At 44.8% G+C, this 25126-nt stretch overlaps 1 protein-coding gene across 3 annotated transcripts in view; it reads left to right on the top strand.

Annotated features, from left to right (window-relative positions):
* Positions 1–25126, top strand: part of CDYL (chromodomain Y like) — a 134042-nt gene that overhangs the window by 51891 nt on the left and 57025 nt on the right. For all 3 annotated transcript variants that reach the window (XM_029053993.2, XM_029053994.2, XM_029053995.2), the window contains exon 2: positions 7091–7754. In XM_029053993.2, the coding sequence (XP_028909826.1) occupies positions 7091–7754 (664 nt within the window). The remainder of the gene's footprint in view (positions 1–7090; positions 7755–25126) is intronic.

Below are 25126 nucleotides of genomic sequence, written 5' to 3' on the forward strand. Positions count from 1 at the left end.
GTCCGCCTTATAACTATCTTCCTGTAATAAAAAATTGGGAAGCATTTCTTCAATCAACCTTGTTTTCAAGATTGTGAAAATATAGCGGTAGCACAGAGAATTGCTTACCTGGAACTCCATTTAGTTTCCTGGTTGCAGATTCATCTCCCTGCCTATCCATTTTAGAAAGGCAGACTCTGAAACATGGGAGCAACTATTCTGTTTTGAAAGTGAGTTAAATGGATTTCTTGGGGCTTTTTGCTTGGCATTTTTGGTTTACGTGGTCAGTGAAAAATAATACAACTGGTTTATGTTGGTTTACAGTGTCCATGAAAAGCAATTGAGATGTTTAAAAGTGGTGTGGTTTTTTCTCTGAAATTTTTCCTCTTCAGATCAAAAGCTATTTGTTCATTGCAAATCACCTTTGTTTTGTACCTCTCTACTAAGCTTGCACCTTGGGCAGGTTTGAGAGAATAGAGAGATGCAGAGGGAGACAGCGAATGAAGGGCTGTAGATAAACATGCCTAGTCACACAGTTGTGTACGTGTATAAATCCACTCACCAACCATGTAGGTACCCACCAGGGATTTCCGGGCAAAGGGGCAGTGGCAGAAAAGATATAGCAAACTCTAATGATGAGAAGCAGCGTGGCCTAATGGAAAGAATCCAGGCCTGGGAGTCAGAGGACCTGGTTTTCTAATCTCGGCTCCTCCTCCTTTCTGCTGGGAGACCTGAACTTCTCTGTACCTGTTACCCCATTAAGAGAAGCAGCGTGGCTCAGTGGAAAGAGCCCGGGCTTGGGAGTCAGAGGTCATGAGTTCAAATCCCGGCTCTGCCACTTGTCAGCTGTGTGACTGTGGGCAAGTCACTTCACTTCTCTGGGCCTCAGTTCCCTCATCTGTAAAATGGGGATTAAGACCGTGAGCCTCACGTGGGACGACCTCATTACCCTGTATCTACCCCAACGCTTAGAACAGTGTTCTGCACATAGTAAGCGCTTAACAAATACCAATATTATTATTATTAAAATGGAGATTAAGACTGGGAGTCCAATATGGGACAGGAACTGTGTTCAACCAGATTATCTTGTATGTACCCCAATGCTTAGTCCAGTGTCTGACACATAGTAAGCGCTTAACAAATGCCATAATAATAATTATTATTATGACCCCCTTTTTAGGTATTGATAGAGAGGTATGGAAAGGAGTAGATAATAAGACTTTCTGCAGATGGAGCCACCGAAGGTGAGATCCAATCCTTGGCAGCAGGCGAGGCTGGAAAGACTCCCCCCCCCCCCCCCCCCCCCCCCCCCCCCCCCCCCCCCCATGCTGACGATGATGGTATCATTAAGTGCTTACTATGTGCCAGGCACTGTACTAAGTGCAGGGGAGCATACAAGCGAGGTGGAACATTCCCTATCTCATGTGGGGCTCAGTCTCAATCCCCATTTTATAGATGAGATAGCGGAGGCCCGGAGAAGTTAAGTGAATTGCCCAAGGTCACACAGCAGACAAGTGGCAGAGTCGAGATTAAAACCCATGACCTTCTGATTCCCGTGCTCTATCCACTACGAAGCAGCGTGACCTAGTGGATAGAGTGCAGGCCTAGGAGTCAGAAGGACCTGGGTTCTAGTCCCGGCTCCATTATTTGTCTACTCTTTAACCTTGGTCAAGTCTCTTAACTTCTCTGGGCCTCGGTTAGCTCCTCTGTGAAATAGGGATTGAAACTGTGGGCCCCATGTGGGACATGGACTGTGTCCTTCCAACCTGATGAGCTTGTATCTATCCCAGTGCTTAGTACAGTGCCTGGTACATAGTAAGCGCTTACAAATATCGTAAAAAAGGCTTGAATCACTTTTGAGGTGATAAAAATTGGTGATAATCACCTTAAGCAGATGTATTTTTAGAGGAAAAAATATAGGGCTCTCTGGAGAGGCAAAGAGAAGCAGCTTTCATTCCTGAGATAAAACTTGAGAAGGCAGCATTCTAAGTCCTTTGGGAGTTTCCATGGTTTCCATGTATATCCTGGGGTCTTCCCCCCCCGCCACCCACCCACCCCCCTTCTGTCCATTTCCAATTCAGATGTCTTTTACCGGCTAAGCACTCAGAATTTCTGGAAAGATGAGGTAGGCTAGGAGCTGTCCACAGCGTGTTAGAATTGGCCTATAAGGAGGTGTTTCAAAAGATCATCTTCTTTTTTTTGGTCATATATAATGGTATTTGTTGAGCACTAACTATGTGCCAAGCACTGTACTAAGCATGGGGAATAGGTACAAGATAATCAGGTCAGACATAGTCCCAGTCCCACAAAGGGCTCACAGTCTAAAATAGGAGAGAGAACAGATATGTTTCCATACTTTAGAACTGCTGAAGTGAGGAGCATAATAGAGTGGGAATGACTGAAGTGTTCATGCTGTCTCTTATCATCTAGTCAGAAGGTCTTTCTTCAGATGCCGGGAATGTACCCCATGCTTGGAGCTCAGATTCAAACCACTCTCCCAGGAGGAAATTTCTGCCTTCTGGATTTTTTTTTTAATGGTATTTGTTACCAGGCACAGCACTAAGCGCTGAGTGGATACAAGCTGATCAGGTTGGACACAGTCAGTGTCCCACATGGGGCTCACAGTCTTAGGCACAGAGAACGTAAGCAACGTGCCCAAGCTGGAATTAGAACCTAGGTCCTCTGACTCCCAGGACCTTGCTCTTTCCACTAGGCCACACTGCCTCCATGGGTTGTGAACACCTTGTGGGGCAGGAACTATGTTTTCTATTGACCCTAATGGTTCAAACTGTGCTCAGTAAAAGCAGTTACTGATTAAAAATACCATTAATAGTATCACTGTTTTGTTGTCTGTCTCCCCCTTCTAGACTGTGAGCCCGTTGTTGGGCAGAGATTGTCTCTATCTGTTGCCGAATTGTACTTTCCAAGCGCTTAGTACAGTGCTCTGCACACAGTAAACACTCAGTAAATACGATTGAATGAATGAATATCTTGGGACCTGGGCCCTGCCCTGGCGTCCAAGAGTAGAGCTGGGTGAAGCAGTCCTTTGGTGAGTGTTTAGACAGTTGGGGACTTGGCCAATGCCTAGTTGGGAATGAAAGAGCTAATTTGATGTTTAAAAGTGAAGTTTTTTTAATTTTGTCGCTGCCCTAATTCACTTGAAATGTATGACAAGTTGATAGGCCTTGTTAGAATCCTAGGCCCTTGCTCTTTCCTATTACAGGTTTGCAAAGGTCCCTGTAATGGGAAAGTCAGTATCCCTCTGAGGCACAGAAAGAGGTGTACCTTCTCCTATTTGTTTTACTGTAAAACAAGTTTTACAGTACAAGTTTTAGTTTTGCTGTAATATGTGTTTTCACTACATGCTTTGACTAGACACCATTAGAGCTTTAGCTGAGTGCTGACTTGTTTAGTAGTTTGGCTTATTTCCATGCTGTCACGTGCTAGTAGGTTTGGTGTGCTTTGCATGAAGTGAGTTCAAAAGAATGTCAAAGCGCCATTACCATTTCCATAAGGCTCCCTCCTTGTCAACATAGAGCCGCCTTCACTCTTCAGTTAATGGTGTGTGTTCAAGTTCGTATCGCTTCATGTCAAAGCCCTGACGGCACATCTCCTCCAAGAAGCCTTTCTTGACTCTTCTCTCCTCTCCTCCCATTCCCTTCTGCACCGCTCTTACTTGCAGAAGAAACCTGCATGTAGTTTCTCTGGAGAAGACAGTCACCAGGGTTAGTGCCAATCCAGATCCCAAACTTGAATTAATTTTGTGGTTAGAAAAAAATATAGATTGTAGTCTCCAGAACCAGTTTCAACCAGATTTTGGAGATCTCTTCCTGAACCGAAATCAAAAAAACTCCCCTCACCAGAGTAATATTCCAGAGTATTCCTGTCTTTTTGTTTTTGAGATTTAGCTATCGGACACACATTTCATCTACTGAACATATTGAAACGGCCCCTTGGGGAATTAGGGGGTTTTAGACTCTTTCCTGAGGACCATCTTACTTGATTGATCTCTTGGTTACTTGGTAACCAAGACAGCATCAAGAAAATATCTGAGTGTGCCTTCGTACATCTTGTCACAAAGGCAGGGAACGTATCTACCAACTCTGTTATACTGTACTCTCCCAAGTGCTTAATACAGTGCTCTGCACACTTTAAGCCCTCAATAAATACGATTGATTGAAGCCCACATGCCCCATAATGTACCATCGAAGAAACACTTCAGATTGCAGGAAAATTCACATTCTGCTTCTGAAAACTATGCCAGATCCCAGGGAATACCTTCCCATGAGATCTCAATTCACTTGTTGTCCACCTTCATTCTGAGTGACAGCTGGGTCTGCCTGGTATCACACCAGAAGCTTCTGCAGTCGAGAAGACCTCCGCATTGTCCCCGCCACAGAAGTTTGAGAGTCAGTATTCAGGGGCCCCCTGTTTTTTTTCTTATCTAGCCTGGCCCACGTAATTTATGTCTAACCCTAATTCAGCCGGTCATGCTGGCTCCGGGAGAATTCCGTCTCAGTAGCCGTCTGACTGCACTTCTCATTGCTATTGTTTTGCAGGTCTGCCACATGAAGGCTGTGTTCAGTTGCATTCTTGTCAGGCTTGTGGCGGCATCTCTTGCATGTCTCCATTCCGTTTCCACCCAGAGAATTTGCCAAGCATCCACCTGAATTTATTATCTCTCCCCCTCCATGTTCACTGAACTCATTTTCCTCCTAATGTAATCTAGGTTGTCCAGTTTCAAATAATACATTCTGTAGAGAGGCCCAAGGGGGCCATAGCTAACCAACGCTGAAGTCACGTGATACCTCCCCCTTCTTAAATATGCCTGGATTTGGGCTTCTGAGTACGTATTTTTAGAGTTTCGATAGGATTGGCTTTTTGATGGGTGCCACTTGGCCAACTTTTATTTGACTGTTTCTCATTCTCGTGGGGTTTTTTCCCCCTTTTTTGGGGGAGGTTATATTTTGCTTCCTTTTAAAAAGATCTAAGGCCTTACCCTTTAGGGTTTACCCTTACCCGTCTCCCCTTCGAGACCGTAAACTCATCGTGGGCAGGGAACGTGTCTGCTGATTCTGTGGATTGTGCTCTCCCAGGCACTTAGTATAATGCTCTGCACACGGTAAATGATCAGTTGGTTGATTGATGAGGAAGTTGGTGTCACGAGCCCCCAGTTCGTACCAACCTGGACCTTCTTGGACCGGGGAGGTCTCAGTGACACATAATAGAATTCAAACCACACCTCTGATCACCAAGGTTACTGTGAAAAGTTTTTTACTTAGTTTTACCAACACACAAGGGAGCGACACATATATACGTACACTCACTTCACCACCCAAGGGTCCAGTACCACTCTGTGGTCAAAGGAGCCCGTTCTGCCAGTGCTGCTTCTTTTCGTTTCCAAGTGCTGTTCTTCAGTGTGCCCCACCTTTTGCGATTCAAAGCCACCCCCTTTTATCTGCCTTAGGGGTCACAGCTGTGCTCTATGTGACAGCCATTGAGTGGTCCAGGCCTGTTATCAGGTAAAACAGGGAGAGAAAGCCTTGCCTCTCTCCACGCTCCACCCCCCACAGGCCCACAATCACCTGCCTCGAGTTGAGCCCATCAGTGGCTTTGCAAAATCTCTTCCTTGTTGTTCACAGGATCACAGTCACTAAAAAGGCAGTTTGTTGTGGGCTCACCACATGGGGGAATCCTCTGTCATTACTGTTGAAGAAGAGACCACTTAGATGGAGCCCTACTCCTTGGCACATCAATTAGTCAATCAATCAGTGGCATTTATTGAGCATTTACTGTATGCGGAGCACTGTACTAAGTGCTTGGGGGAGTTCATGCAATAGGATTGGTAGACACGTTCCCTGCCTAAAAGGAGCGGACGGTCTAGAATGGGGTCAGATGGTGACATTGTAACGTATACTCCAGCTTTCCCAGTCCAGTGCTCTGTGGTTCTTGGCTTTGGTCTGGTGTTGACCTGAGGAGAGCTGAGAGTCTTTGGGACTGCCAAGGAATAAGGAAGTTATGAATGCGGCACCCGCCGCCCCCCGCCCCTCCGCCCCGTCGTAAGGCAGTGTGGAGATGCTGGCAATGGGGAATTCCTCACTCATTAGGTCTGTATTAATAATGTTGGTATTTGTTAAGCACTTACTATGTGCAGAGCACTGTTCTAAGCGCTGGGGTAGACACAGGGGAATCAGATTGTCCCACATGGGGCTCACATTCTTAATCCCCATTTTACAGATGAGGGAACTGAGGCACAGAGAAGTGAAGTGACTTGCCCACAGTCACACAGCTGACAAGTGGTAGAGCCGGGATTCGAACTCATGACCTCTGACTCCAAAGCCCGTGCTCTTTCCACTGAGCCACACTGCTTCTCTAACATTTGCTTCCAATGGGTGAGATTTAGAGAAGAGCCAACTTCAGGGGTTTTTGTGTTTTTAAAATGACAGGTGAGGTTACTGTCTGAATTACGGTGTTTTAGGGGTAGAGGGTTTTTGGTTTTCCATACCAGCCACACCCCTCTGATTTACAGTATGGCAATCATGTTAACAAGGCTTTCGTAAATGAAGATTTTGTAAATTCAGGATGGTTCTTTGACTAAAGCTCATTAGAAAGATAGGTTAGGACAAAATAAAGAATTCAGAGACTTCATAACCATGAGGAAGGAAATGACCTGGAACAGTCATCTAGGCTATCCTCTGTACTTCATTGTATAGAGGATAATTTTCCACTGTTTAATTTGATTTCTTTTCTCTGACTTTGACTTAGCTTTGACAGTGGTATCAGGCTACCCATTTCTCTTCTCTGTGCTCTTGTTCATTCATTCATGAGAAAAGAAGGCCACGATCATTTAGGTGGCAAGCATCACGTGGGAAGGGTTTTAGAACCATAAAAGCTATCATTCAGCTGACCTTATTTTGAAGAGTTTTAGAACCATATAAACTAAACTGTCATTCAGCCGGCTTTATTTTTGCAGGACGAAACCACTCTGTTAGTGTCCTGGTCTTTGGTTGTTTAGTTTTACTTTTATTAGTGTTTCCAATGCTTATCTTTCTCTGTCACTTAGGGTCGAATGTCATGTTTCCCATTTTCCTTTTTCTTTGTTTTTTAACAGGTCGAAAGGATTGTGGACAGAAGAAAGAACAAGAAAGGAAAGATAGAATATCTGGTGCGGTGGAAAGGCTACGACAGTGAAGACGACACTTGGGAACCAGAGCAGCACCTTGTGAACTGCGAAGAATACATTCACGAATTCAACAGACGCCACAATGAGAAACAAAAGGAAAGCACATTAACTAGGACAAATAGGACCTCTCCCAACAATGCCAGGAAGCAGATTTCTAGATCAACCAATAGCAGTTTTTCAAAGACTTCTAAATCGTTAGTGATTGGAAAAGATCACGAGTCAAAAAATAATCCGTTATTTACTGCCAGCCAGAAGCTCCGGAAAAATACATCACCATCTCTCTCAAACAGGAAAAATATGGACCTTGCAAAATCTGGTATTAAAATCCTGGTGCCCAAAAGTCCTATTAAGAGTAGGACAGCAGTTGATGGTTTTCAGAATGAAAGCCCCGATAAACTGGATCAGATTGAACAGGATCAAGAAGACTCTATGGCACCTGAAGTGGCAGCAGAAAAGCCAGTGGGTGCTTTACTGGGGCCTGGTGCGGAGAGGGCTAGAATGGGGAGCAGGCCAAGAATACACCCTCTAGTGCCTCAACTTCCAGTTCCGGTCACCGCAACCATTGCGTCCGCATTAACGATCAATGGAAAAGGTAAGCAAATAAGACCTCGTTTGAAAATACAAATGGTTCCCTTTTCAATGGACCTGAATGCTAATTATCATATATAGTTATTTTTCATCGGCAAACCGGAAAGCTTACTAATTCTCCCTTTAAATGAAGATGACTCCGCGAGCCATTGAAAGATTCGCCAGCTTCTGCTATCATTGCTGAAAGCCCGGTACTGACACGTAGGCTTTTAAAATCCACGTAAGATGCATTTATACTTGACTCGACAGCCAGTGGACCATTCCTGAGGACTTCTCCATTGCTTTGAATTGCTTCAAGTACTGTCTCTATTCAAAAGAGGTCAGAAACTCAGATATGTTGTGAGTGGTAGGACTATGTTACGGAATTAATCCCAGGATTTGTAGGTGAAATTTTTAGTCTTTTTCCCCGCCTTGCCCCTTTCTCCTGAGGTTTCACATTCAATGCGCTGAACTGAATTTTGCAGTCATGCATCAGTTTGATTTATCCGCTTTGAACGAGGCCTTGGAGTTTTGTAATGGCAAGGAGTGGAATAATTTCCATTGCATTCCTTGAAGTTTAGACTAAGTTCAAACTTAGGAGTTTTCTTTCTGGGCTCTCTCTGGAACAATTAAGCCTCAAATCTGAGTGCTCAATTATTAAGAACGAGACAGACTTCAATTTTGATGACTGAATCTGGTCTCTGTTTGAGTTCTCCTGGGGGTTTGTGATTTTGTAGCAGAGTGATGCGAAGGCTAGTAATACCGCTATCACTGTTCTCCACTTTCTACCTCTGCCATTGCTGGGGCGTGATTTAGTCACATTACCTGGTGAGGCTCAGGCCCTCTATCCGTAAAGTCAGTCGATGGTATTTACTGAGCACTTAATATGTGCATCGCACTGTACCAAGTGCTTGGGAGAGTACAGCAGAGTCGGTAGACGAGGCAGATATACTTTCAGATCCGTCATCCAGTGACTTTTAATAGTGAATCCCTCCAAGAGATTGAGATAAAAATGATAAACGAGTGTCTTTCTTGAAGTTCCTTCTTGAAGGATGCTTGTGATGTGTAGCAAGGACTCCTGCTGCATCTGATCTTTGAGCCTTCACAGTTAAAGACGAGTGTAAGACAGTTTTCAGAAGGCAGCAATAGAATATCTATCTAAAGATTTAAAAATTGTTTCCATGTATGATTGCTGTCTTTTGACTCCAAGTAGAGAGTGTTTAGAATTTTGTTCCATACTTTTGATGATGTAAATAACTTTGATATGAAATTAGCGCTTATTGATTGATTATTGGCATTTGAGTAGTTATGCTTGGGGAAACTTTACTGGAAACTGCTGATTCCATTTTAAACATTCTGGCTTTCAGCATGACAGTACCGAAAGCTTTGTACTCTCCCAAGTGCTTAGCACAGTGGTGTGCACACAGAAAGTGCTCAAATACCAAACTAGAGTTGCATCCTTGAAAAAACCGTAGCTTTATTCAAAACAACCTTTGGGTAAGTGGGAATTAGGGAGGTCGGTTCTGTAAGGTTCAGACTCAGTAGATGGATTAGAGTGGTCATGATTTAAAATGGATATTTATACTTTTATAGAAAACGAGCACATGATCATAACCAGGTTTTTAAAGATATAGAAATAAGAGTGAAAACTTCTCTAAGACCCAAACAGGGTTTTCAGAGTATTGTTTAGGTCTCTTCTGTATACGCTATAGCGTCGCTTCCTTTTTTGTACTGGATTGCTATACTCAATTTTATTTAATACATTTCACTCTAAAGGCAATTGTGCATACCGCCAGCAATCTGGAGCCTGCACTCTGTGCTCACAGGCAACAGTCTGGTTCTCTTACACCTCCTGCTTCTGCCATATATATTGTAGCACAAGTCTCTCTGGCAACCGAATGGATCAGTGAACGAACATCGTAATAACTGTACAAAAAGGCAGGCAATTTTGCCAAATCCATCTCTATTTCCTGATGTCTGGCACTATTTTTAGCCTTCAGAGACCACACTAAGCAAGGAAGTCCCTGGGTTATTCAAGTGGGGGAGGGCGTGACAGCCGTTTTGTAGTCTAATCGTGCTGTAGAAGCCTGTAACAGGAAGTTGATGCTGGATTCCTAATTTGGTAAACCAGGGAAAGCTGGTCATAGTTTAACTTTTCTGGTAGAACACAAGGAAATGAAATGTTACATTTTTAGGTGTCATTATGTGACTTCTGTCTTCAATCTGACTTCCTCTCGCCCTTCATACGTGTTCAGGTTTACCCTACACAGAAAAGGCCTGCTGGCTCCCACAGTCCCCTCCTACTATCACCCACCTCTCTGTTCTCATTCCTGTCAAACTCCTCCAATGGGTTTTTATACATCCACTGCGACAACTTCCTCGCCACAACTCTCTCCTTAACTCACTGAAGTCAGGTTTCCTCCCGTTTCACTCTACTGGCACAGCCCTCTCCAAAGACACCACTGTCCTCCTGTCAGCCAAGCCCAACAGTCTCTCCTCTCTTCTAATCCTCCCTGATCTCTCAGGCACCTGAATGAATTTTTCTTCAGCCCAGGTCACCTCCTCTGGACTATCACCTAACCAGCCCTTGGGCACTCTCAACCTCCAGTATATACTGATTTACATTCTCTCATCCTCTCTTGCTCCTTGAGAGCAAGGAACTTGTCTTCTCTTTCTCTCTACCCATGGCGCAGTGCTCTGCACACAGTAGGCACTCCGGAAATACTCCTTCTTGATTGACCGAGACTGGTATTGAACTGCCTACTTACATTGTAATCGAATTCGATGTTGTGGAAAGGAGGAAGGGAAAGAATGTCATGTGCTTGATTTGTTGCTGCAGCTCGTCATGGGCAGGGAATGTCACTTTATTGTTACATTGTACTCTCCCAGGTGCTTAGTACAGTGCTTTGCACACAGTAAGTGCTCAATAAACACGATTGAATGAACGAATCAACAAATGAATGGACCGTTCACCCAGTCTAACGTGATCCTCCTGATGCTGGGTAGGGGTGGCGGGGTACGGTCTGTCATCCCAGGCGAGAGACCTCTGAGACAACCCCAGAAATAGATGCTGCTTGGCCCTTCCCCCATTTCACAAGTCATAGTTGGAGCCTGTGACATTCCCGTAATCTTGTCACTTCTGGTTCACACCAGAGAAAATCAAGATTTACAAGAAAACCAAAGAGCAAAGTGAGTTTCCCAGCCTGTATTAGCCCGCCCAGAATGTTTGCTTTTAGACAGATGTCTGGGAGGAGGTGGGTCTCATCCCATGATCCTCTTCACCCTCCCCTCTGTGTCACCTACACACTGTAATCCGTTCCCCTCAAGCATTTGATAGTTTCCCCTCCCCCAGCCACCCCAAGGCACTTACGTATACGTCCTTATACTCTACCATTTCCCCTCTATGTCTTCTCTTATGCCGTAGAGTCATCTCCGACCCAGAGCGACACCATGGTCATATCTCTCCCAGAATACCCCACCTCTATCAACAATCACTCTGGTACTGTATCCATAGAGTTTTCTTGGTAAAAATATGGAAGTGGTTTACCATTGCCTCCTTCCCTGCAGTAAACTCGAGTGTCCTCCCTCAACTCTCTCCCTTGCCGCCACTGCCCAGCACGGACAGTTTTGACTGGTAGCAGATTGCCTTCCACTCGCTAGCCACTGTCCAAGCTCGGAACGGAATGGGAATGGGCAGGCCACTGCTTGACTCTCCCTCCCGTAGTCGAGACTGGCAGAGTACTGGAAACTCTCCAGGTGCAACCCTGAGAGGGGTCCCCTGCCTGTAGCTGATTTTAATGTCTGTCTCCCTGGCGAGACTGTGAGCTCCTTGTGGGCAGAGATCGTGTCAACCAACTCTATTATGCTGTTCTCTTCCAAGCACTTAATACATCGTTCTGCACACAATGTGTTCAATCAATACCATGGATTGGCTGATCGATTCTTGATTAATAAAGATACTCTACCAAGAGTGAGTAAATGACAGCTGGTTCTTTGTCTCTTTTTCTCCCGGCTCCTCTCACTTCTTTCTTGGAAGGGAGCTCTCTTCCCATGAACCCAGTGGCTCCTGTAACACCGTTTTACATAAAGCGATGTTTTTTCCAGAAAGCCACGATCTAGTATTGTATTGCCACACCCCTCCCCATCTGCTTCCTCCCAGGAAATATCTGTTTGATCATCTGTTGACCCCCATCCTTCCCCACCCACCCTAATTCACTGCACTTTGGGTTTGTTTGAAAGTCACTCCTTTAATCCAAAGATATGTGACTCTTGAGGTGATTGTGTTGCTTTCTGTTAAGGATGTTTTTGGTTGAGTGAGACTGTGAGAAATCAACCAAGCAACGGTATTTATTGAGGGCTTACTTTGTGTGGAGTATTGTGCTAAGCGCTCGGGAGAGTACAATACAAGAGAGTCAGTTAGACACATTCCCTCCCCATAAGGAGCTTACAGTCTACAGGAAGAAGTTGGTTCCAGAATTCAGAACTGTGCCATGGCTGTGCCTGACTGAGGGTAGACGAGTCATTACAGAAATTCCAATTTTAAGGTCAAATAAAATTTCCGGTCCTCCTTCCCCTTTGCCCTCGATTGATGCTGCTTGATCATGAGCAGAAACAGATGCCTGGTGCAGATACATAGCTTTCCATCTGTTGGCCGTTTCCAGTATGCCTGCTCTCGTCACTGACGACTGGAGCACAGGCTAACAGATCTAATTGCACCTTTTAACTTGGGAATCCGGGGAGATGCACTTCAGGTTTGGATCATCCCATCTGATTGTAATTAAAGAAAGCCAGTGCTTCCTTTTCCTCTTGCACTTTATCCGTTTCCCTTATTCTTTTCATTAATGCTCTTTTTTCAGTTCAACCTCCTACCCTCATCTTCTGGGAAGAGACAGGTCTTCTAAATCTCAAGTGACCTCGTACAAAGGTGCCGTGGGAAGCAGGGTGGAAAGAGCACGGGCCTGGGAGTCAGAGGCCCCAGGGTCTAATTGTGACTCCACCATTTGTCTGCTGTGTGACCTTGGGCAAGTCACTTAACTTCCCTTTGCCTCATTTACCTCATTGGCAAAATGGGGATTAAGACTGTGAGCCCCATGTGGGATGTGGGCTATATCTAATCTGATTATCTTCTATCTATCCCAGTGCTGAGTATGAAATACCATTAAAATAAGCAGTGGGGAGAAGGACAAATCCCATACCGCAAGCTGCCATGTTCCCCTGCGCTGTTCCCATGTGCCGTAGAAAATCAGAGGTCCTCGGGAAAGTTCTCCAAGTTCAGTCATGGGAGTCAGCATCCTTTCAAGATCCTTCCTACGTGGATGTCCCACTGACTCTCAAAGTCAGTTCGTCTTAAAATCAAACTCTTCATCTTTCCTCCCTAACCCACTACTCCCTATCCCTTCTGAGTTGGTCTGTGTCCAATTCCCACCTTAATCTGAGAGCCCCATGTGGGATCTGATTATATCTTGTATCTATCCCAGCACTCAGTACAGTGCTTGGCCCATTGTAAGCCCGTAACAATTACCACGATTATCATTATGAAGATTATTCTTATTATTGTGTACTTTCCCAAGCGCTTAGTATGGCGCTTTGCAGTAAGCACTTAATCACTACTTTTACTCCTAACTTTCCCATCACAGTCAACAGCCCAAATTTTCCTGTCCCCAAAACCTCCAACTTCTTGACTCTTGCTGTTTGTCAATTCTCACATTTAGCCTGTTGTTGAATCCTGACAGTTTTTCTTCCGCATCATTTCCTGGATCTCCCCTTTCTGGGCCACTGCCCTGATCCGGATGCCTGGCATATCCCAACCAGACCACTGAATCATCTTCCTCAGTGGTCCCTCTGTTTGCAACCATTCCCTCTCACCAGTCCATGCTTCCCTCTGCTGTCCAGATCATTTTTCTAAAACATCATTTAATCCGTGTCTCCCCACTCCTCAAAAACCTCCGGTGGTTGCCCATTTCTCTCTTCTCTGTACAGAAATTCTAGTGCTTGGCTTTGGAGTTATTCCATCAGCGCTCTCTCTCTTATGTGTCTGCTGTGTGACCTTGGGCAACTCACTTAACTTCTCTGTGCCTCATTTACCTTATCTTTAAAATGGGGGTTGAGACTGTGAGCCCCACATGGGACAAGGGACTGTGTCCAACCCATTTCGCTTGTATCCTTCCCAGTGCTTAGTACAGTGCCTGGCACATAGTAAGCGCTTAACAAATACCGTAATTATTATTGTTTACGGGTTCTCTTTTCCCTCATTCTTTGTTCCTTTCAAGCTAATCTTTCTGTCCAGTCAGTCAGTGGTATTTATTGTGTGTTTGTTATGTGCAGAGCACTGTACTAAGCACTTGGGAGAGTACGGTATAACAGAGTTGGTAGACAAGTTCCATACCCACAAGGATTGTACCTCATCCCAGACTCCCCCTATTCTCATTCCATGTTAATGTCCCTGCTCCTGTCTGGAAGTCCCTCCCTTTTCAAATCCTCCAGGTCACAGCTCTCCCCATCTTCAGAATCCTCCAGAAGGTTTCCACCATTTAGCTTCACCTTCTCATAAGGTTGCAACCATCCAATAGATGTCCTTAGCACTTGAGTTTATTGCCCTCACCTGTAGCATATTCTCAGTTTACATTAACTTATACTTCTTTGTACTCATTTTCCTACTGTTTATTTCATATTTCTGTTCTCAGCAGCCAGAGAGTTGCTTCTTTCCCATCCTCCAACTATTTTGTGAATGATTTGAGTCATCGCTGTCATGATAAATGGTATTTATTGAGTGCCTGCTAAGTGCAGAGAGTGCTGTACTTGGTCCTTGGGGGAATACAGCAGAAGCAAGAGACATGATCGCTGCCTCCGGTTTAAGCAGATGGACAGACAGACAAAGGTTATTTACAAACAGTGGGAGCCAAAGGATATAACAGGAAATAATACAAATGTTATCAGGATCAATCAGTGATACTTATTGAGCACTTTTGTGCTGAGCACTATACTCAGTGCCTGGAAGAGTATAATACAATTGGCAAGCACCATCCCTGCCTTCAAGGAGATTACAATCTAGCGGGGAGAATAGCTGATTAAATCATTGATCGTACAAATTTAAAGTGTAGGCAGGAACATAACTGCTTGGGGATTGGGATGGAATATATATGCACCGTGGATGGTGTTTTGGTTAATATGACTGAAGGGCTGAGAATTAATCGGGCAAAGCTTCCTGGAGGGGGCAGGATATTAGTTTGGAATCAGTCGTAAGTATTTGAAGTCCTACTGTGTGCAGAGCACTGCACTAAGAACTTGGGAGAGCACAGTAGATGAAGGATCCACCATCCCTAATCATTAATCGCTTACAGTCTAACTGGGGGAAATGCACATTAACACTGTGAGCCAGGCGTGGGCAGGGATCATCTCTCTTTGTTGCTGACTTCTACTTTCCAAGCGCTTAGTACAGTGCTCTGTACACAGTAAGTGCTCAGTAAATACAATTGAATTTTAAGTTAAGACTAGGTGCTTAAATCGCAGAGTATGCTCACCTCAAATTGTACTTACCAAGTTCAGGACTCTTCATAGAGTAGATGCTTAATGAATGCTATCGATGGGTCGAGCAGATGATTGATGGAATGAGTTTCCCATTTTAAGTGATGGACAAGCCTCTGTCCTGTCAGAAAGACTTGGATTGTGAGCCCCTTATTCAGGGACTGTGTCTTATCTGATCATCATGTACCTACCCCAGGACCTAGTACAGTGCTTGACTTAGTAAATACCAATATATAAGTAAAAAGTTACAAGACAGGATGAATTATAGTGGCAAGGCAGTTTGTGTTCTCTCATCCACTACAAGCGAGTGGGCAAGGAGGGCTGTGTAAATCCTTGTGGTTTACTACTTCAGGTATCTGAATAATGCAAGTCACTTAAAATCTCAGTACCTCAGTTATCTCATCTGTAAAATGGAGATTGAGACTGTGAACCCTGTATGGGGCCTGGACTGTGCCCAACCTGATTATCTTGTATCTACCCCAGCACGTAGTGCAGTGTTCTGACACATAGGAAGTGCTTAACCGATACCATTTTTAAAAAAAAACACCACCAATATCATTTTTAAAAAAACAGATCGCGGCAATGTGTGTGAAATTTTAATCTTCTATCTTATAAAGATAGCAAAGAGGAAGCAATATGAAAGTCCAGGTAGGGGTGGGACAAACCATGATATACAAAGGGGAATTTTATTTTGACCACTTTTGCCATACATTGCAGTAATCATTGGAACTTAATGACCTGTGTCTAAATCAAGTCTCTCTGGTGTTATGGTTTTAAAAAAGCTTGGGTGAGTGTACCTCAACAAGTCTCAGGTCAGCTAAATAACCTCTAGGGGTCTCTGTCTAGCTACCATAGCAACAGTGTGGACTCAGGCATCTTCCCTTTTCCCTTTAAGAGTTTGGATTTTCGAGAAATATACTGTGCAGACTTCCTTGCCCTTTAGTTTTCCAAAATGATCTGGTCTTAGAATCTTAAACTCTGTTTCTGCTTAAAAGCAGTCACCACCGAAACTTAGGGAACTAAACCAAGTAAGATGCCAAACTTTCTGTTCCTTCAAAACCTTATTGAAGGCACCTCTTCCCCAAGAGGCCTTCCCCAACTAGGCCCTTATTTCCTCTTCTCCCACTCCCTTCTGCATCACCCTTGCCCTTGGATTTGCATCTTTTACTCACCCCGTCTCACCCCCACAGCATTTACATACATATATGTAATTCGTTTATACGAATGTCTGTCTCCCCATCTGGACTTTAAGCTTGCTGTGGTCAGGGAACATGCCTGCCAACTCTCTTATACTGTACTCTCACGAGAGCATAGCACACAGTAAGCGCTTAATAAATATGTCTGACTGTAGAGCTGAGTGAGGTGCAGTGAGAAAGGGAGCTCGGGGGGAGCCAAGAATGCACAGTCCCAGAGGAGTGGTTGAGGAGAGCCCATATTTCAGCTGGTGGAATTGCTTGAGGAATTTCTGGAGAGGCGTATGCCTACGAATGGTAGAAGAATCCATATAGCAACGTAGAGCGTAGACCGATGAGGAGAGAAGCTGGAGGCAGGAAGACTAGGGAAAGAAATAATACGCACTGAAGTTGAAACGACATAAGAGCTGGGGTGGAGAGGCACATTTGGAAGACCATTGCATAGAGGAGGTATACGAGAGGATGTGAGTTCCCTTAGAGAGATGAGTGGAGAGTGAGAAGAAGAGGGGACCCAGTGAAACCCAGGTCTTAAAGTATTACAAGGTGAATGATCATGTTGACAAAGATAATCATCCAGAGCAGGTTCTGCTGGATTTGGTGATTTTTGGAAAGTACAGTCTCGTGGGAGTGAAGGGAGTGAAATCTGATTGAAAGTGATTGGTAGTGAGGAAAGGAAGGACATGTCAAAAAAAAATTAGAAATGAGGTGCTAACTGGAGGAGACTATGTGATCCAGTGAAGGCGGAGTGTAAGCCATTTGAGAGTGAGAGGTTGATAGCGGTATGGGAAGGGAGGAGAGATGGACCCAGAGTTTTGAAGAGATGAAAGGATAGAATCAGAGCCACAGGGAGAGGCATAATTCTGGAAAGCATGAGAAACTGCTGGGAAGGAGGAGAAAGAGATGGGGATTGTAGAGTAGCGAGGAGATGACAGAGAGACTTAGAGGAACTCACACCTGACGGCATCAGATTTCCCAATGAAGTGGGTGGCATGGTTGGTCCTCAAGGTTAGGAAGGAGCTACTGGGTACACTGGGGACTTCAAGGGGGTGGGTGTTAAAGGTTGGAAATAGTGAGTGTTCAAGGTGTGGGGGAGAATGATGGAGGAATAAAGAAGAGTTGGCAAGCAGAAGAGAGCCGAATATGGATGGATGCAGTGAATGTGAAGAGGCAGAAGTTGACTCGGTGCCTGGATTTCTGCCAGTCGATTTCAGCTGAATGAATGTAGGAGGGGAGGAAACAGACTCTGGTGGTGATCCAGGACTGGAGTCTGAGGATGCAAGAATGATGGAAGGAGAGTAGTAATAGTAATATTTATTGAGCGCCCCCTTGACATAGTGCACCATCCAGAACCTTGGGAAATACCAGTAAAGAAGTCACCCGTGCCCAAAAGGAGTTTACACTGTAACCGGGGAGGCAACCAAAAATATTTTACACTTAGGGAGCGAAAGAATTGAAGTGGAAGAGAAGGCAAAGATATGGCTGTGGACTTGAGCCTCAATCAGTTAATCAGTGGAATTTATTAAGCTCTTACTGGGTTCAAAGCACTGTACCAAATGCTTGGGAAAATTACAGTGCACTGGAAATGGAAGTTGTGATCTTGGCCCCCCCGAGTTTGCCGTCTGGGAGTGGGGCTAAGCGATGTAACGGTTGGTAAGGTGCTTAGGAGGGACGTTATAGTCTAGGACAGGAGGAGCCAGTTTAGAGTCCAGAGGTCATGGTGAGGTGTAAAAATTGAATTCAGGGAAGAGGAAGTGTGAGTGATGTGGCAGATCAGGAGGTTATGAACATGTAGTGGAAGATGGGAATTGATCAAATTTTCACACCGTCACCAATTCTATGTATTCACCTGCACCTTTCTAGGTCATGTTAGCCATCCTTAGCTTTTATTGCAACATACTCCTGCTCTCAGCAGTTGCTGCACTGTTCTTTCATCTATTCCCACTATTTGAATTTCTCTTGCCCTAGCTGGATTTCTACTCTAATGAACCTTATATGACCTTGGACAAGTTCACTTAACTCCTTTGGGCCTCAATTACCTCATGGGTAAAATGGAGATAAAATATCTTTTCTCCGTTCTTCTCTCCAAGACTGTCCCCCATGTGAGACAGGGACCGTGTCCAATCTGCTTATATTGTATCCACCCCAGTTCTCATTACAGTTCTTTGCGCATGGAGAACACTTAAATGCCATTAGTATTATTATTAAATTTATGCCAAGATGAAGAGTGAATTCTACTGTTTGATGGCCTCATACTATGGTCTTCTCCTTTCCTCAGAGCCATTTCAGTCCTAAACCTCTGCATTAAGCTATCCAGGAGAAAATATCAAAAACTTCTCTCTGATCTATAAATCAACCATATCCCTCTGCCCGCAAGTCCTGGATTCTCCCCCCCCCCCCAAGCTTCATTAACTAACTTGGAATATAATGCATGGAATAAAGAATAAGGGAATGATTTTTCTTTTCCTGTTCTCATTTTAGACTGAGTTTCATTTCCTGAGGGTCGAGGGGGCAATAGGAGAACTTTGGAAAGGGGATGGAATTGGGATGGAAGCAAAAAAGTATCTTCCCTCCTGCTGCCTCTTTTCATTCATTCAGTCGTATTTATGAGCGCTTACTGTGTGCAGAGCACTGTACTAAGCACTTGGGAGAGTACAATATAGCAGTAAACAGACCCATTCCTTGCCCACAACGAGCTTACAGTCCAGAGTCTAAATTACAGATATGTACATAAGTGTTGTGGGGCAAGGAAGAGGGATGCATAGAGGGAGCGGGTAAGGGTGAAGCGGAAGGGAGTGGGAGAAAAGGAAAAGTGGGCGTAGTCTGGGAAGGCCTCTTGGAGGAGATGTGTCTTCACTAAGGCTTTGAAGCGGGGGGAGAGTAACTGTTGGATTTGAGGAGGAAGGGCGTTCCAGGCCAGAGGCAGGACGTGGACGAGGGGTCAGCGGTGAGATAGAAGAGATCAAGGTATAGCGAGAAGATTGATGTTTGCCTGTGTAACCTTCCTGTGAAAGCAGCCTGGCCTAGTGGAAGAACACAGGCCTGGGAATCAGGTGGCCTGGGTTCTAATCCCAGTTTTGCCACTTGCCCACTCTGTGACCTTGGTCAGGTCACTTAAGTTTTCTGTGCCTCCATTTCCTCAACTATAAAATGGGAATTCAGTACCTGTTCTTCCTCCTACTTAGACCGTGGGCCCTATGTTGGACAGGAACTGTGTCCAACCTGATTAACTTGTTTCTCCTCCAGCACTTCAAACAGTGCTTGATATATAGCAAGCCCTTAATAAATACCAATTAAAAAAAATAGCAACAGAAAAGAAAGATGTGTGTGGAGCAAGGGTGATGCAGTGCACTTTTGCCCTGAGGAGCCAAGATAGGAGAAACCCAAGGTGTAGGAAAGCTTATCTCCCTTCCTCAACTCCATCTACGCAGTTACTGTTTGTTAGTGTAAGTATTGGGTGCTGTGGAAATAGTGAAACGCTGATATTTTTCCATAGTTGGTCAGGGCTCCCAGCTACCCCATAATCCATTCCCCTTCCCTCCCCTCCCCACACATCGGTCTCCTCTGGCCATAGGTTCCTCTGGAGTTGACATCTCCATCCATCCAGTGAGTTGATATTCATCCCAACTCCAGCCCCATACACCTATCCATGTACTCTACCCTCCCCCATCTGTAATTTAATGTCCCCCCTCTAGACAGTAAACTCCTTGTGCAGGGAACATGTCTGCCAACTCTGACCGCTACACAGAAACAGCGTGGCCTAGTGGATAGAGCAAGGGCTTGGGAGTGAGAGGTCCTAGGTTCTAATGCCGGTTCCGCCACTTGTCTGCTGTATGAATTTGGGCAAGTCACTTAACTTCTCTGTGCCTCAGTTACCTCATCTGTGAAATGGGGATTGACTGTGAGCCTCATGTGGGACATGTACTGTGTCCAACCTAACTGTCTTTTCTCTCTAACCCAGAGCTTAGTACAGTGCCTGAGCACAAACCATTAAAAAGAAAAAACACCTGTTATAGTGTACTCTCCCAAGCGCTCAGTACACTACACTCAGTACAGTTCTTAAACAACTCCAGTGGTTGCCTATCAACCTCCACTCCAAACAAAAACTCCTCACTCTAGGCTTCAAGGCTCTACATCACCTTGCCCCTTCCTACCTCTCCTCCCTTCTCTCTTTCTACCGCCCACCCCGCACGCTCCGCTCCTCTGCCGCCCACCTCCTCACTGTCCCTCGGTCTCGCCTATCCCGCCGTCGACCCCCGGGCCACGTCCTCCCGCGGTCCCGGAACGCCCTCCCTCCTCACCTCCGCCAAACTGATTCTCTTCCCCTCTTCAAAACCCTACTTAAAACTCACCTCCTCCGAGAGGCCTTCCCAGACTGAGCTCCTCTTCTCCCTCTACTCCCTCTGCCACCCCCCCTTTACCTCTCCGCAACTAAACCCTCTTTTTCCCCTTTTCCCTCTGCTCCTCCACCTCTCCCTTCCCATCCCCACAGCACTGTACTCGTCCGCTCAACTGTATATATTTCCGTTACCCTATTTATTCTGTTAATTAATTGTGCATCGCCTCGATTCTATTTAGTTGCCATTGTTTTTATGAGATGTTCTTCCCCTCGACTCTATTTATTGCCATTGTTCTTGTGTGTCCATCTCCCCCGATTAGACCGTAAGCCCGTCAAACGGCAGGGACTGTCTCTATCTGTTGCTGACTTGTTCATCCCAAGCGCTTAGTACAGTGCTCTGCACATAGTAAGCGCTCAATAAATACTATTGAATGAATGAATACACTGCTCTGCACACAGTAAGTGCTTAATAAATACCATTGATTGATTGATCCCAGTATGAGGTACCCCTGGGAACAATGGGTCTTGGGGAGCAGAATACTAGAACCATAGCAATCTGGGAATGCTTCCTTGGTCCCTTTTACCCCAGACCTGGTTGGCCCAACTGTCAGTTGTGGAGCTGTTTGGGCCAGGCAGTGGTCACCACGATCATCAGTCCCAGGAGGGCTCCATCCAAAGTGCTACCACGTTAATCCAAGCACTTTCCTATCCCACCTTGATTACTCTATCAGCCTCCCTGCTGTCCTACCTGCCTCCTGTCTCTCCCCATTCCTGTCCATACTTCACTCTGCTGCCCGGATCATTTTTCTACAGAAACGTTCAGTTCACGTTTCCCCACTCCTCAGGAAACTCCAGTGGTTACCCATCCACCTTCGCATCAAACAGAAACTCCTCACCGTTGGCTTTAAAGCATTCAATCACCTTGCCCCTTCTTACATTACCTCGCCAGTCTCCTACTACAACCCAGCCCACACACTTTGCTCCTTTAATGCTTACCTTCTCACTGTGCCTCCAGCTCATCTATCTCGCTGCCGACCTCTCGCCCACATCCTGTCTCTGGCCTGGAGCGCCCTGCCTCTTCATATCCAAGAGGAGTTACTCTCCCCCGCTTCAAAGCCTTATTTAAGGCACATCTCTTCCAAGAGGCCTTCCCTGACTAAGCCCTCCTTTCCTCTTCTTCTACTCCCTTCTGCATACCCCTGACTTACCACTTTCCCAAGCACTTACTTCAGTGCCCTGCACACAGTAAGCACTCAATAAATACTATTGAATGAATAAATGAATCCTCCCTCCCATCCCCACAACACTTATGTACATATTGTAATTTATGTTAATGTCGATCTTCCCCTCTAGGCAAAGCTCTCTGTTGGCAGGGAATATGTCTGTTTTTTGTTGCACTCTTCCAAGTACTTAGTACAGTGGTCTGCACACAGCACTCACTAAATACAACTGATTGAATAACAGTAGCCATGTCTAAATGCCACCTGTGTATTCTCTCCCAGCGCTTAGTACTGTACTCTGCACACAGTCAGTTTTCATAAATACTATTACTACTGCTATTATTTTTGGAGGGCTTATTTTGTCTGTGTCAGGAAATTTGCCAAAAAAGAAAAAAGAACCATGCCCTCACTTTGCAAACACTAGTGATATTAGCTCATTTAGTTTCTTCATCCCTCCCCTTTCTTGTCCTCTGAAACACTCAGCTCTGAAGTACTTTTTTTTTTATGGTATTTGTCAAGAACTTACTATGTTCCAGGCACTGTTCTAAGCACTGGGGTAAGTGCAAGGTAATCAGGTGGGACACCATCCATGTCCCACATGGGACTCCCAGCCTTAATCCTCATTTTACAGGTGAAGTAACTGAGGCCCAGAGAAGTTAAGTGACTTGCTCAAGGTCACAAGACAGACACATAGTGGAGTGGGGACTAGAACCCAGGTCCTTCTGACTTCCAGGCCCGTGCTCTGTCCACTAGGCCGTGCTGTTGTTTTGCTGCTGGCAGTTGAAGCACTAGACAACACTAGGTTGGTGTAATGGGATATCATTCCCTTTTTTAAAAAACCCTACAAATTCAGGGCTATTGACTCCACATGTAGAGATTCCATTTTAAATATCTAATCAACCTAATTTTAAAAAAGGTCCATCCTCCGCTTCCTCACACAGCATAATTAAGAATATCAAATCAAAAAAAGAGCTGTTGACCCCAAGAACTATTTCAATTGGTCTTCCGAACAGAGCGTTCACTAAATTCATATGCTAGTGTGACCAATTTGAGATTATTGAGCTCTTAAATGGGTTTGGGTGGTGACTGTTTTCCATGCAAGACAAACCTGAATTGTGGCTCAAACTACTTTTACTAATTTCAAGGAGCTTGCTTCATCATTCACTCAGGACAGACATTGCAAGAGAGAATTTCTGAAGCTGCTTGTTTAGTGTATAGTCCCCAAAGTTTAGAGACAGAGAGGGGAGGCAGTGGGGATTGTGATTGAGAGTCTGGAAGTACCATGGCAAGGATGGAGAAAGATGGTGGCTTCATCATTAATTACCTTTGTGGAAGGGAAGAGAAAATGCAGAGGAAAAGTTTGAAATGAGAATGCAGTGATACTAGATCATTGCAAAGGGTTGGATTCATTACCATTGTGGCTGTAGGAATCTGTTGACTGCTTCTTTAGGGAGTGTGGGCACCTTGGGCGGATGATCTTTTGTCTGTATCTCACGGGGTAGTACAGCATAACCAAATTTCTGGCATTTACTATAATTACTGTAGTGATTTCTTGTGTATGTACATTTACTGAGGGTTTTTTTTTTCTAATTAACTACTAGGCCCTGAACTCGCTTTAAGGTGCAATGAGAAAATGACATTTGTGTATGTGGGAGTGCCTCACAATGTAATTATGCATTGTATGTGGGTATAGTGGGAGGGTGACTCACTCGTGGTGCAAGGCTTTGAATTTTATTGGGTAAATGAAGCTTGGCAGTGGCACAGATTTGTGATTAAACTTTAAAAAAAAATTGAAGCCCTTTTCTTAATTTATTGGCTAATCCACCCTCTCTAGGGAAAGGTGCAGATCAAGGGTCAGGAACACTTAAAATGCATAACTTAAAATTATGGGTTTTGCCTCAGTGTGGTAATTGCAATGTGTTTTGTCTCTGTATAATACTCTTTTGGCCTGGCCTGGTAGCGATTTTCTAAACCTGGCATTATCTAAAGTTTAAATGACACTTTGGTCTAGTAGAAATACTATGAAAACATAATGTGAACATTATCAACATGGTAACAAAGGATCATGCTGGGTAATGACTGGGTTGCAATACTGCTAATTGTACTATGGTAGTGTTTTCTTCTTTTGTTGTTTATTCACTTGAATGAAGGCTTCAGAAGAAAAGGAATTACAGGAGCAGCAGGCACCAGGTGACATTTTGGACAAGGTATAAAATTTGAAACAGGAGTGATTATGCCATTTTTGTAATAACGATATTTTTAGGACACTAGTAGGAAAGTCAAAGAATGGCTAGGGAGTTTCTTTTCTGTTTCAAACTGCTGTATGTTGGAAGTTGTTGAAGAATGTTTCAGATTACAGCCCTCACAACAGAGCTAAACTGAAAATTATAATCAAACTATGGTTCCCAAAATATCTTCTGTTGTAAAATGCAAAATTATAGTGCTTGCTGGACCTCTACATCATCCGGCCAGCCCATCTCCGATCAGGTGAAGGGCTGAGCCAGAGGAGTCCAAAGCCTCCCAAACCCCAGGCCCAGGTTCCTTTGGTAAATAAAGACAGTTGGTTTGGGGGAAGGGGGTGGAGAAGGAGGGATTTAAAGAGCAGGGTATTTGTCAGTGCAGTCTTTCACTGCCCCACCAGAACAAACCCCTGGAAACCCTGGTTCCAAGGGGCGACCCATTGAGAATGTTGGACCCCCAAACAACCTGGTGTTGGCGGGCCGGATTCAGTCTGTAAGCTGTTGTTTAACTACCCCAGGTCAACCTCCATGGTGGAGTTCTTCTTCAAGATTGACAGGTTGGAAACTCCACATCCTCCATTTGGATCAGTCCATTAATGATATTGATTGAGCGCTTACCGTGTTCAGACCATTGTACTAAGCAATTTGGTGAGTACAGTACAGCAGAGTTGGCAGACACCTTGCCTGCTCACAAGGAGCTTATGGTCTAGAGGATTTACAATCCCTGCTGGACTGTAAGCTTATCTCACAAACTCGTAGCCTTGGTGTTATTCTCTCATTCTCTCTCTCTCTTCTCTCCCCCCCCAATATTCAGCGTGTCACCAAATCCTGTCAGTTTAACCTTGGCAGCATTAGTTAAAATCCCCCCTTTCCTCTCCGTCCAA

This window comes from Ornithorhynchus anatinus, chromosome X3 (assembly GCF_004115215.2).
Source record: "Ornithorhynchus anatinus isolate Pmale09 chromosome X3, mOrnAna1.pri.v4, whole genome shotgun sequence".
Taxonomy (NCBI): Eukaryota; Metazoa; Chordata; class Mammalia; order Monotremata; family Ornithorhynchidae; genus Ornithorhynchus; species Ornithorhynchus anatinus.